A 15,080-nucleotide genomic window follows, 5' to 3' on the forward strand; every position below is an offset into this window, starting at 1 on the left:
ACTTACCACATATCTACATAGTAGTGACCTTCGTTCTTCACATGCTTATCACCTATCTACGTGATAGTAACCACCCTTCACATGCTTCCCATCTAATAGTATTAACCTCCCTTTCTTCACTTTTCCAACTCATCTACGTTACAGTAACCTCTTTTTATTCCCATGCTCCCCACCAACCCACATGGTAGTAACCTCCTCTTCTTCACATGCTTCCCACCTACCTACATGGTAGTGACCTCCCTTCACATGATTCCTTCCTAATAGCAGTAATCGCCCTGTGTTCACGTGCTTCTAACTTAGCTATATTGTACTGACCTACTTTTCTTTACATGTTTCTTACCTATCTACATGATGGTGATCTCCCTATCTTCACATGCTTAACACTTACCTACGTGCTAGTTACCTCCCCTTCTTCACACACTTTCCACCTACCTACGTGATAGTAGTCTCTTGTTATTCACATGCTCTCCACCCACCAACATGGTAGTAATGATCTCATCTTCATATGCTTCTCATCCACCAACAGGATGATAATCTCCCTTTCTTCATATGCTTTCCACCTACCCACGTGGCAGTGACCTCTCCTTCTTCACCTGTTTTTTCACCTACCAACTTGATAGTGATTGGCTTCTTTACGTGTTTCCCAGCTACCTACGTGGTAGAGATCTTCCTTCACATGCTTCCCTCATTTTAGTATCCTTGTTTTCTTCACATTGTTAAATATTACCTACGTGGCAGAGAACTTCCTTTACATGCTTCCCTCATTTTAGTATCCTTGTTTTCTTCACATTGTTAAATATTACCTACGTGGTAGAGATCTTCCTTCACATGCTTTCCTCATTTTAGTATCCTTGTTTTGTTCACATTGTTAAATATTACCTACGTGGTAGAGATCTTCCGTCACATGCTTCCCTCATTTTAGTATCCTTGTTTTCTTCACATTGTTAAATATTACCTACGTGGCAGAGATCTTCCTTTACATGCTTCCCTCATTTTAGTATCCTTGTTTTCTTCACATTGTTAAATATTACCTACGTGGTAGAGATCTTCCTTCACATGCTTTCCTCATTTTAGTATCCTTGTTTTGTTCACATTGTTAAATATTACCTACGTGGTAGAGATCTTCCGTCACATGCTTCCCTCATTTTAGTATCCTTGTTTTCTTCACATTGTTAAATATTACCTACGTGGTAGAGATCTTCCGTCACATGCTTCCCTCATTTTAGTATTCTTGTTTTCTTCACATTGTTAAATATTACCTACGTGGTAGAGATCTTCCGTCACATGCTTCCCTCATTTTAGTATCCTTGTTTTCTTCACATTGTTAAATATTACCTACGTGGTAGAGATCTTCCTTCACATGCTTCCCTCATTTTAGTATCCTTGTTTTCTTCACATTGTTAAATATTACCTACGTGGTAGTGAGTGGCCTACTATTCTTCACATACTTTCGGCTTATCTACATCATACTGACCTTCAATTCTTCACATCTTTGAAATATGAAGACTGAATGTTCTTTGCCAATGGATAATAAGTCCAGTAACATTGCCGAAACGAATGCTGCATCCCAAGTATAAAATGCTACTGTTGCAAAGACGCCATCTTTTGAACGAATGAGATTAGCGTCTAGGATGATCAACTGGAAAGTTTCTGATCTTATAAAGAAGGATATGTGACAGTGATCTGAAATTATATATGCGTTTCACATAGTCTTCTTGTATTTGAATGTACTTGTCTCCTAGCTGTCCGTCAGTATCTCTACAGTATCTCTAAATAACTGAAAGAACCTTCCCTTATATTTCACCTAATTTCATCAGTTAGTTGTAGTTAAAGAATTGTTAAAGAAAAATAATAAAGATAAAAGTTAAAGAATTATTACTGTTAACAATAGCAGGAAAAAAAATAGGATTTCGGGTCCTTTTCAGGTTAGCGCAAATCTCTTGCCCTCTATAACATGTCGAGTATCGAACTGAATATATAGTTGATAAGGAAGATTGTTCGAGTGGTATTTTGTTTAGCCAAAGCAGTATAGATAACTTCAACAGCGGAGTAAGATGAAGAGGCGAAGACGGAACGATCAGGCCCGTATCCAGGGGGGTCTAGAGGGACGGCCCCCCTTAATTTTTGCTGGCCCCCTAAAAGTTTTACAGTAGGCTTGCAAAAGAACTATAATATGGTGATGAAATATCATATGGTTGGATCGCCCCCCCCTAACTTCAGCCGGGCCCCTCCTAAGTTTTGGGGCTAGCTACGGGCCTGGGAACGATATATTCCATTACTATTATTTCTGGTACGACGAAAGTATTAGTGCTACAAGTGAACCATTTCGTTCGAAATTGCGATTTCAGAAATACAATCACCTGAGGTGAGGATTCGTTAGTAATAACCAGGGACGATAGTGACCCAATACCCAAGCAACAATGTAGTTATTTTTCTTTTCACTATTTACATTTGATACAAGAGCATCATTTAAGGAGGGCAGGGGAAGCAATTGTCGCCTCATAGGTTGGGGATCACATGCATTTTCGCAAATTGTATACTAATATACTAATAAAAAGCTTGAGAGTCTTATGTCAATGGACGTCTTGTTCCCTCTGCCAAAATTCTGAAATGACACTACTTATAATAGGTTATCACAAACTAAAGAATACATTGGAACTTAGGGCTCTCCAGTTTCATCCTGCACTGACGCGGAATGTACACATGACTATATAATTATTCCTTGTAGTGACCACCCAAAACAGGTTGATCTCTGTTCTTCTTGTCCAAAATATCTCCCCCCCCCCCAAGGAAACAAACAAAAGCCTTGACAGCAGTGAACACAAAATGCTTCGGTGGGAAGTTGGAAGTATTAGTTCGCCATCACCACTATCTCTCGTGTTCGAATTAACGCTTGGTACGATGTTTTGTTTCACACTTATAGGTAAAAAGCCCGTGAAATATACCGTGTCAAAATACATAACACCATGCGTTATTCCAAAGACATGGAACTATGGCGGTTCCTGATACTTCCAACTTCCTGACGAAACATTCCGTGTCCACTGTTGTCAAGGCTTACCGCTTGCCTACTTTGGGCCTACCTTGAAATCCGTGCATATCTGAAAATTCGGGTAAACGGCTCCTGAACGGGACGTGTTATCATCTCCATAATCTTCAAATACACTCTCAATAATTAGTTAGGTTTCTAGTTCAGCAAGCCACTATCGCACTTCACATCTCTCAACAACTGGCGTTTCATGGTTGAATGAACTTTCTCTTTTTCCTGAAATCAGCATTGCAACCTTCTGTCTTACGATAAAAAAATTAAATCTAAATATCTAACGGAATAAGGAGATATCACTAATAAGTTTAATTTCGAGAGTACACTAAATAATACGAAGTACATCGCACATTATCTTATAATTAACTTCCTATTAATGATAGGAGACAAGTCTTGAGACTTAAGGCTTTTATAAGATTCAGGAGTGGTAGTTAAGTCTTGCGAGTGACATCTTTCTGGACTATCTTCTCAAACGTGAATCAGTTTTATCAAAAACGACTAAGGTAATTCTTCTTATATTTCATAAATAAATATTTAAATCCAATAACCCAAGAATAGTGTGTAAAACAAATTCTTATATAAAAAATATGCAGGAAAGGAAATTTCCTGTTGGGAGTGAGTTTTCTTTATCAGTATTTTCTCTAATACGGCATTCGATTTTATTGATACTTCCTTCAACTTGCAGAAATAACTCTGTTTGGGGTTGCAATACATCAAGTTTACGTGAGGTAAAAGGAGTAAATTCTACTCCATGTTGCACGTTTGAACATGCTCATACAAAATAATTTTCCAGTGAAATCTACCGAATAAATTATTCGATTTTATTAAAATATGTGTACATTTATCTTCTTTATCACATTCAAACAATCCTCACTTCTTGCGATTGAAAATAGTAGGGTAAACGGGAACAAATACGCCAGACTGAGATTTCCATATTTTAAATAATATAATAAGAAAATAACTTTCTGTGAAGACGTTCGCCAAAATTGCTAGACTTTGACATAATAAAGCGTATAGTTTGTTTATGGCTTAACAAACATCCCAATGCATGCAGTTAAAATTGATCAAGACCCCCTTATTCTCTCGATAAGCTATTTCCGCGATAACTTTCGTGAAAAGTATTAGCTTTTGAACAATATATATATATATATATATATATATATATATATATATATATATATATATATATAATATTGCTTGCGAATTAAATTAGTGAAGAATGGGGATAATCATAGGTAGGTTATCCCGCTTGCACTTGAAAGTGTCTTCAATGGTAGCTTTCGTATAAAAAAAAGTCCAACATCTGCATTCTAGTATATTATTTCTGATGCCTTAAAGTTTCCACAATTTCCTTGAGTTTAAAATCAATCAAGAATGAAGAAGTTATTCTTTTGAACATGACTTTAAAATACATTTTGTGATGATAAATTATATTTAAAAAAAAAGTCAAAACATCGGAATCACAAATAAGAATACTGCATGTAATCAAAATCATATTCGATTACGACACTAAGTGGGGAGAGGTCGAGCTGGGTGAGCCCCCCTCGCTATGCACTTCTAAAAAGCATAATCATGGGATATTAAACTAAAAAAAGACCGTGTCAGAAGAAAATCTGGAATTATTATTATTATTATTATTATTATTATTATTATTATTATTATTATTATTATTATTATTATTAGTAGTAGTAGTAGTAGTAGTAGTAGTAGTAGTAGTAGTAGTAGTAGTAGTAGTAGTAGTAGTAGTATGAAAATATTTCCTACTATTTGCTAGATTAATTTTCGCGTGTAATTTAGCATTTTAAAGCAGTCTGTTTTTTTTAGGGGGATTTCCAGGTGTTGGCGCCTTAAATTTGGATATTTCTTCAAGAGATTATTCAGTGTGTTTGCACATCCTAGGCAAAATACTGCTGGTTAGAATATCCACAAGAATTTATGACATGCGATATTGACATTTATAAAATTTACCCCTTTTACCTCACGTAAACTTGATGTATTGCAACCCCAAACAGAGTTATTTCTGCAAGTTGAAAGAAGTATCAATAAAATCGAATGCCATATTAGAGAAAAAAAGAAACAGCCCCAACAGGAAATTACCTTTCCTGCATATTTTTTTATATAAGAATTTGTTTTACACATTATTCTTAGGTTATTGGATTTAAATATTTATTTATGAAATATAAGCAGAATCACCTGAGTCGTTTTTGATAAAACTGATTCACGTTTGAGAAGACAGTTCAGAAAGATGTCACTCGCAAGACTTAACTACCACTCCTGAATCTTATAAAAGCCTTAAATTTCAAGTCTTGTCTCCTATCATTAATAGGAAGTTAATAATAAGATAATGTGCGATGTACTTCGTATATTTAGATTTAATTTTTTTAATCTTAAGACAGAAGGTTGCAATGCTGATTTCAGGAAAAAGAGAAAGTTCATTCAACCATGAAACGCCAGTTATTGAGAGATATGAAGTGCGATAGTGGCTTACTGAGCTAGAAACCTGACTAATTATTGAGAGTGTATTTGAAGATTATGGAGATGATAACACGTCCCGTTCAGGAGCCGTTTACCCGAAAATTCTGTTGAGAGTATGTCTAGGAATTATACCCTGTAGTTAATGCCATGTACACCCATTAATTAAATATTCATTTGTGGATTGTGTATGTATGTATGACTTGCTTTTCGCTGATATGGACCGCCAGTCAACGGGTTCCCGAAATCTAAATAGCGCGTGTTGAAATTAAGCTTCTCCACGATTTTGGATAGCCCTAGCTCTGAAATTATGCTCCTCTTCAAACAGGTCCATATGTCCTTTTTCTCTTATTTTGATGTGAGTAATCATTCGTAAACATACATATTTATAGTAGAAAAGTCAGATTAGTTTTGTCAAGCTCTTGATTAAGTCACAAATTTAGCTGTATACACATATGCGAGCATTAAGTCTGAGAACACTGATATACGTAAATTCCCTATCGTTTTGCCATCTCAATTTTGGGCTTCAATTTTTAAACATTATTTTGCTTTCGCCATCATGGAATGCTTGGGGTTTAAATAATCTATAGAAATTATTAAGGCAAGGTCTTACTGCTTTTAATAATACAAATATTGCAGGACTGTGATAAATAATTTATGTTATTAATTTTGTATTCTTTCATCACGAAATATCATGATAAATTGAAAGAATGTTCCTTGTTTATATTTTTCTACAGAAATTGATAAAAACAAACGAATGTTGAATAACTTTAACCTTCAGTGTTTAATTACAGTAGAACTTAAACCTGCTTATTTAGTATTAACAAAGATATGAAGTTGGAAATCTGAATAAGCCGATATTGTAATTTATTACTTACGATTTTTTTTTTCGGAATCAACTGGGACAAGAATCTAGCAATCTCATATGCATCTAAAGTAAGGGGTGCTTGTTTGGATCCGAGGATTGCATCTTACCTCCCGTCCTTCTCTAATTTGGGTTAAGTCACCTTCTTATATTTCAGAGGAGGCTTGTAAAAAGAAGAAGAAAGTAAATATTCTGGCGTAAGGGTCTTTGACCTATTTTTGTTATACAGGCTTCAGAAGTGTCAGCTTGAGTTTCGATACTATATTTTCAAACTACCTTCTTCAGACATCAGAAACTCAAGTTGATGTCTTTTATGATTAGACCCCTCTTTTAGATCATATACGCCTCTCGGTTTTCGAATCGGGGTGTGCCACACTGTAAAGTATTTTGCATGTTCTCATGAACTTTTTGATTGTCCAAATGTTCAGAAAGAAATGCCAAATCACTGCACAATCGGTAATGCGCTGCTCACTTACAGAAGACCTACTCTTTAACATGTAACAACTTCATGAATCAGAGATGCTTCTATCTGAGTTGTCAGAAACTTTTCAGCCAGCCCTCGTATTAGGCAGTACTAGTGGAATTTAGCAGTTCTCATTTGGAACATTAGCCCACGTACATCCAAATAGCACAAGTTTCTGTAGCTGTGTTTCGTTCCCAGATGTAGGGGTTTTAAAATCGAGTCTTTCTTATTTGAACATACCTGACGTCATACAAATAGAATATTTCAAAAACAACTAGACGATCCTAAAACAGACGGAATTTGTATTTGTAGACTCATGTTTTAAAAATAACGAAGAAACAGTAGATCATATTAAAAATTTGAGCTTTTTGGAAATCTGATATTAGCAATTATGAAACAGAAATAGTCAATGTATTTTGAAATCTTACAGTTGTACAGTCAGCTACAAAAGTTCTTTTCGTTTGGTGAAATTAGTTCCGTAAATAACTTCAGAATGGAAGGACAATTTGAGTACAGTTTTCAGTAAATTAAAAAGAATATAATTTTCTGTACGTTTCAGACATACCATCGTTCTACAGTACGTTCCAGGTATACCACCGTTATTCGCAAAATAAATTCTACCTAACAGAAAGAACTTTTGTTGGTGACTAGACATCCCACGGTTATACCGTGGTATAAGCAAGGCTGATGGCGACAATGAATGAAATGTTGCAATGAAGAAAATGGGAAGAAACGGGAGAAACGCGGGAAAAGACACGCACATGTGAATTTGTCCACCAGTCAATGTATTTTTGTATTGACCAATAATGGTGTCGCCAGAAACATTTAGAGAAAACTTAAGCGTCGCATAAAGAGAAATGAAGTCTTACCCTCTCACTCTACAATATGTTTCAATATTGAAGTTGTTTAAGTTACAGAATACCAGTCAAAAGTGCAGGATTTTGGGATTATTCAAAATTATTCAAAGTTTAATGATTGTGAACAGGAGCGGATTAAGGACGGGGCCAATGGAGCCCAGGCTCCGGGGCCTCCACATTCAGGGGGCCCCAAATTCCCTCTCTTTAATACTAAACTATAGCAATTATCTTATTACATTATAGGCTTCAGACCCATGCTAATTTTTTCCTCTTGCTACACTTGTGGTATTCCTAGAGTTAGGTCTTCTTTCACCAGCGTCTTCACGATACTTATTTTGTGAGGGAGTGTGCTATTTTGGGCCTCTATTACAAACCAAATTATTACCGTGTGGTGACAAGTTATTTGCAATATATATATCACTACTTAGAACAGAAATAGGAGGTTTTCCAAATCTCCTTTACTCTATTAATGTTTTTACAAGGACTGTTGACCATTTGACTTGTATTAGGCATTTGTGTGGTATACTGCAGTATATGAGCATTTAACTGTTAATAATGAATGTAATTGAACTAATTATTGTAAATTTTGAAACATATTAAAATATTACAGCATAGTTCTGGGTGTTTCGATAAGCCTATGAGGCTGTGAAAGGCAGCAAAGAAAATTTATGCGCTGGAATTATTCGTAACATAGGGCTGCCTTGAAATAGTCGGCTCCAGGGGGCCCCCAAAGCCTTAATCCGCCCCTGATTGTGCAGACTGTGAAATTCAATTATTATTATTTTTAAAAATCACTATGTATATATTGCTTATTTACGTTTGTATATATACGGCTGTTACTATATATATTGCTTTCTTTCTTTTATAGGGCAGTGGATTAAAATTTTATGAAGCAGCTCAAAGAATATGTGGTTTTCCTACATATAACTTTTCCGGATACATTCACACAACACTCTGTGTAAATAGTACGAAATTGCTTATTGCTCTCCATGTAAGCAACGCAAGGTGAATGTTTATCCATATATATATATTATATATATATATATATATATGTATCTCATCGCGCGATGTTTACAATCTGTAGTTCATCCTTGAGCGCCGTCGTCGTGGCGAATCATCATCAGTGTTGAAGAGAAGATGACAGCGTGATTGAAGTGGATTGGGTTTCGTCGGAAGACGAGCCTCAAAGAAGAAAGAAGGAAGATAACAAGAGAGAAATAAGAAAGAAAGGAGAGCAGCACGAGAAAATAAGGAAAGCATCAAGAGGAGAAAAGAAAAAAAAATATATGAGAAAGGAAAAAAGACGAAAAGAAGATTCCCCTAAGGATTAAACCTTGTTTTCGTCATGTAACATCTCGTCCATTTTTCTTCTTTTGAGGTGGAAAATCAATAGAATACTCTCTTTTTTTAATCTCAAATCTTTTTTTTTATTTCCCTCTTCTAGTAACGTCACTTCCATGATAACAACAACACAAGATAATGCAAAGCGTCGTTGAACGCCCCATAAATATCAAAGTACAGTATATTGCTAGTTTCAAATAAAAACTACGATAAAAAGTTAGATACAAAAAAAAAAAAAACATATATCTCTTTATACCTTGATATTGTTTTTAACTACCACACAATAGTCTTTTTTTTTTCCACAGAGAATCAAACAAAACAAATATCTATCTCATTGTTAATTTAGACATTTAGTGGAAAGACACATTTCGTTGTTTACCTTTCGTGTAAAATCAATATTTTCTCAGACGAAGTATATATATATATATATATAGATTGTGAAATTGCACAGGAAAACATTTCAGGAAATTTATCTTCGATATCTGGACTTACGTCAATTGGCAAATGAAACATAATAACTAAGTAATTGTAAGTAATTGAATAAGTTTGTTTAATACTCTTACCATTTATAAAACTGAAGTAGAGAAATAATTTTGAACAAACTTAAGCATGATATAAATTAAACACAATGAGCGTATCTATTGTAAATGAATATACAACTTTCTCTCAAAGACTCGTAAAAAGTTAAAATTAAAGACTGCTTGTTTAAGCACGAAATGGATTTTTATTTCACAGTTCTCAAATATTTGTTTGTTGATCGAAATACTACTACACATAAATATGAGATTTTATCATTTTACTGAAGTAAAAGAACGCAAGTGACGCTCATTTATTCCTGAAGGTGACATAATGTCCAACATTGGCGGAAGTTCAAGGAAAGCAACCATCGAAAGAATGAGACGTTATCTAGAGACACTTCCGCAAGACTATTCTGTGAAAGAAGAAATTAAGAGTTTTCGGTTTTGGAAAGCTGTAAGATCAGAACTGCTAGCAACACTGTTGCTTGTTGTTATTGGCTGTGGAGCAGCTAGTTACGATCCCTCCTCTGAACCTAGTGAAGTGCATACTATACACCATCCCCTGATTCATTATCATGTAGGACATCCACCATTATATCAGGTGCCTGATGAATCAATTGCGGCTTCGTCAGCGCCACCTACTTCTAAAAAGAACGTTTCGATTCCAGGTCACTCTTCATCGTCAAGTATTCCAGTTGACGTTACCAAAAACGTTCGATCTGAATTGCGTGAAGTGAAAGTGTGTTTAGTGTTTGGTTTAGTGATAGCAACACTAGTTCAGTGCGTAGGAAACATTAGTGGTGGTCATCTGAATCCTGCAATATCTGTATCCATGCTGGTTAGTGGTCATATTTCACCTCTGCGTACTCTTATGTACGTTCTAGCTCAGTGTCTAGGAGCTATACTTGGAGCAGCCATTTTGTATGGATTGACGCCGATTGAATTAAGGAAAAACGATGGTGGACTTGGTGTAACCTACTTACATCCGTCTGTGTCAACAACGCAGGCTTTTGGAGTGGAATTCATGACGACACTCTTAGTTACACTGACTGTTTTTGCTGTTCTTGATCCCAATAGAGCAGACCCTGGATGTAAGGCCATATCCATTGGGTTAGCATATACAGCGGGACACTTCTTTGCGGTAAGTATAATTTTTGTATACTAACTTATCTTAATGATGTCTGTAAATTTTGCATAGGTGAAACTGTCCCTAAAGTTAGTAGAAATTATCTTTGTCATTAAATATTTTAACACAAATAACATTTAGCAAAATTTGTTACGTTCATCCCACCTATTAGACCTGTCGAATTAGGTGTCGACATAATGCATAATGACTTTTATTCACAGGATTGTTGTAATTGTCGTCCTCATGCGGAAAACCCCCATTGATCTGCTTTGTGCTAAGACCGCCATATTGAAAAATGGCAGACGAAGAGCCACCTTAGGACTAGCTCAGGAGAGTAATGCTCCCGGAAGTAGGAACGAAAAACACAGTTCTGATTGGTTGGCGTTATCTATGTGGTGTTGTTGTCGGTCCTCGTGGCCGAGTGGGCTAGCGCTATATGCTAGTGACTTAAATCTCTTTTGGCGTGAGTTCAAACCCGGCCCGAGGAAAGTTTTTTAACATTTTTTTTACATTTTTATAACACTTTTTAAATTAAAATAATACGAAAATAATACTCAAAAATGTGATTTACTTACTTTTGTGCAGATAAGTAGTAGTAGTAGTAGGAACGGGTTAGAAGCCCCGCAGGGCTCTTTTTGTTGCCCTTGTACTCCATGATATAAGGCTCGTTTTGTTTCCCTTGTACTAAATGATACAGATTTTGTGACCAACTTAAAACAACTGACTAGGATAGCGCGTAAAACAGCTGGCTAGAGTAGCGCGCGAAAAAACGTACTTCCGGGAGTATTACTCTCCCAAGCAGGTCGTGCCACCTTTCGCTTTTTGGCCAAGTTATGAAAAACAACTAACTTTAGAAAGAAATGGATTGGACTAATTTGAAAGAGCAGAAAATATCCGGCATTTGTGCCGTATCGCCGGACCACTTTGAAAACTAAAAAAAGCACAAAAGTGTATTGCATTCGGTTATATTTTGTTGGATTACATTAAGTTACGCTAGCTTACGTTACATTAGGCATGCAGTATTACTTTAATACGGATCCATAATATAAGTTTTAGTAGTAGTAGAAACAGGAGTAAGAGTAGTAATAGTAGTAGTAGGAACGAGTTAGAAACCCGGCAGGGGTTGGTTGGGTTCTGTTCTCGACATGAAATGGGCAAATTAAAGACTTGCCATTTTTTCTGTACATTTTACAATTTCTGGATCCGTATAGTAAATAAAACAAGTGTACCTCTCCGCGAAATAGTCCATCCGCTTCCACATACAGTGCCGCTAACAACATCAAAAACAATCAACAAATACAACCACTTTCTTAACTTTTACTATTCCCCTTACCTCCCTTGTACTCATTCTTTCTCACAAACTTAAATAAATTCTCCATTTGACCCGGTAAATTTCTTAAAATTGGTCCAGCGATACGGCACTTAACCCAAATATCCTATCAAATGGGACTTTTAGAGTTTTCCCAAGACTCACTATTCTCAAGAATGATTGTCAATTTCCGGATACTTGTAGTATATATATATATATACACTTGGAAAGTGTCAATTTTATCGACATGTTATAATGCTTTTAGGATCAATGGGCATCATTCATCTTCGAATAATGTTTCTGTTCTGAAAGATGAATGTCTGGATATTTTTTATTTCTTGACTATTGAGGAAGGTTACTCCTTGTGTATGGACATGCGTATATACGTATATAATGACATTTGTTCTTGTGTACGAATGAGGAACGACCAAACAAAAGTGTTAGTTATTTTAACATGAATGGAATATGTTTGCATTATAGCGTAAGTCACAATATTTGATGTTAAAATTCGTTCACGTGTTCTAACTTAGCTCTTCCTTGCGTTCGTCTGCCTCACAAAACAGTCCTTTAAATACCTACCCTTACGTACAATGTATTCACACTTCAACCGTGACTCACAATTGTTCTTTGTAGCTTTTTGAGGTAGATGGAAATGAAGAAAATAAGGAAAACCCACTATGCTCTGCGCTGATGCACCCTTCACACGAAGATAATGACCGGAATTTGTTCTGCTTTTCACAGACAGAAAGTATAAATTGGCAGATTTTGTTTCAAGGCTGTTTGAAGGACTATTCAGTAGATTTTCGAAGCACTGTTTACTTTGCTACACTCATATACAAATTATTATGAAGGAAGAAATAAACTATTATCTTAATGCGTTTTACTACACGCATATCAGAATTTAACTACCCACAAAATCTTCACGTTTTAGCCATGCTATTACAAATGCTCTATGCGTCCACCAGCAGCAGTATGAACAACATCTAGACGATAGCTAAATTCGTCATAAACTTTACACAATGTATTTGCGTTCAAAGGTGCCGATCCCGGAGGAAGCGGGGGTCCCGGGACAAACCAAAGCTCATGTGAAACCCCTATTGTATTTATGAATATACAATATTTGTCATAATTTGAGTGCAATTTGTCTTTAAATCTTCATATATATGTCTTCTGCATCTGAATGGTCCCCCAAATTTACAGAGATATCGGCGCCTTTGTTTGCGTTTACAGCAGTTATAGCGGCTAGCGGCTGTTATTCCATTTTTCATTTCTTCTATGTCACGGAGTAAAAGAGGGATGAACACACTATCCTTCACATATCCCTACAAGAATAAAATCGCATGGACCGAAATCACTGACTCAGTCTTTGCAAACTGCAGCACCCAAAACGCCTTCTGTTGAGAGGACGCCATCTTACTTCTGACTGACTGCGGCGAATTTTTTGAAACTCTAGGCCACGCTCATTCAAACAACACTCATTTTCTTGCCGGTACGTCCCGTATTCCGTAATTATTACGGTCCAAAATTAGGTTATTCTTGTTGAAACACGGCGTATAAGTACTTGTATATGGCGCGTTCAATGCATAAGGAAAGCAAGTCTACTTGTGATCATTTTGGACATATAGGTAAGATCTTTATCCGAAGTTTATTTTTAGAGTTTAAAAGGTTCATGTTCCGATATAATGTAAGAGAATAGCATTAACTTTTCCATACAGTATTGACTCAAGCATACCTTGCAAACTGTATGTATCTTTTGAGTTGAGTTCAGTTATAGTTTAGCGTCCTTATCAACAGCGAGGCTATATGGGACGTGGATCTACATCTTAACGTGAGATCCGAACCACATGAGCTCCCGCCTAGAATCGAACCCAAGACTCCCACGCCAAAGCCGCGTACGCCAACCGCTTAGCCACAAGGGAGCTCAAATTAAAGCTCAAGAATTCATAATAATTTTGGGCTATATATTATTAACAATATCATATATCAGTAAAGTTTGATTAGGGTATACTTGATGTCCATTTCATCAAAATATGACGTGATTATTGTATAGCATCAATTTTTGTCTTAAAAAATATTTATTTTTCTTTTAAAAAATACGCATTAGAACTTATAGTCACCCATTGCATTTTGTTCAGCTGAATTGTACCTATCGATTGGAATTATGCTTCATCTCTGAACTTTAAATAAAAGACTAGAATTTATTTTTCGGATGTACAATCCGCGGCAAAAAACCTGCAACATGAGCATATAAGTTTATTGTGAAATGACGAAGTCTTTTGCTCCAAAATAAGTGTGCACGGGAGGAGGCCGAGGTTTATCCTGGTGTGATTCGTTCCACTTAGACGTTATGTTCATTCCCTGTGCTGTTAGGCGTAGTTTCACAATAAACTTACATCCTCATGTTGCAGGTTTTTTGCCGCGGATTGTACCAGTTTGCTGTATTGTGTGAAGCAAGATAGCATAACAATATATTGTCCTCTGTTGGTGTTCTAGTTTGAAGCTGGAAGCTATTTTTCTGCGTGTGAGAGAAGTGACCCCGCGTAATTACCCATCGTTACACGCATCGACCGCACCCCAATTGGGTTGTCAGTTCGCTCAGGCGGGTCACACCGAAAAGGGATTTTCGGGGGATTACTCTCAGAACATAATCCCATTAATTCACAGACTGTTTGACATTGTGATGCATAGCTAATGAAACCATGTTTGCAGAAAAGGGGTTGGATATTTCGTTGTTTTACTTTGATCAAATGACATTAAATCTTTTAAATTGTATATGTCCCTCAATTATCCCTCTTAGACTACATCGCTTACGGTTGTTAATTATAAGTAAACAATGGTGAAAGAAATGTTAGGATGAGGCGAAGAAAGATGCAAATAGATAACATGGTCTGAGATGGAACATTGAGATATTCTTCAAACTATAACACTTATCACGGTAGAAATAGAAAACAAAAATGACATACAAATTGAATATAAGATGCACTTAAGATTCGAGTGAGAAAAAAAAAGAGGAGTAAAGTAGCGATTTCATTATGGAGTTTATTTTACCAAAATTCCTTTATACAGGGTGACCCAATAAAACCCACACT

General features: G+C 36.1%; 1 protein-coding gene across 1 annotated transcript in view; it reads left to right on the top strand.

Moving 5' to 3' along the window:
* The window catches only part of LOC145684508 (aquaporin-5-like), a 165,297-nt gene that overhangs the window by 128,853 nt on the left and 21,364 nt on the right, over positions 1-15,080 (top strand). Inside the window, exon 2 of the mRNA XM_081756936.1 lies at positions 8,566-10,697. Coding sequence (XP_081613062.1) covers positions 9,888-10,697 — 810 coding nt within the window. The 5' untranslated portion in view covers positions 8,566-9,887. The remainder of the gene's footprint in view (positions 1-8,565; positions 10,698-15,080) is intronic.

This window comes from Thermobia domestica, chromosome 1, assembly GCF_964235325.1.
Source record: "Thermobia domestica chromosome 1, izTheDome1.hap1.1, whole genome shotgun sequence".
Taxonomy (NCBI): domain Eukaryota; kingdom Metazoa; phylum Arthropoda; class Insecta; order Zygentoma; family Lepismatidae; genus Thermobia; species Thermobia domestica.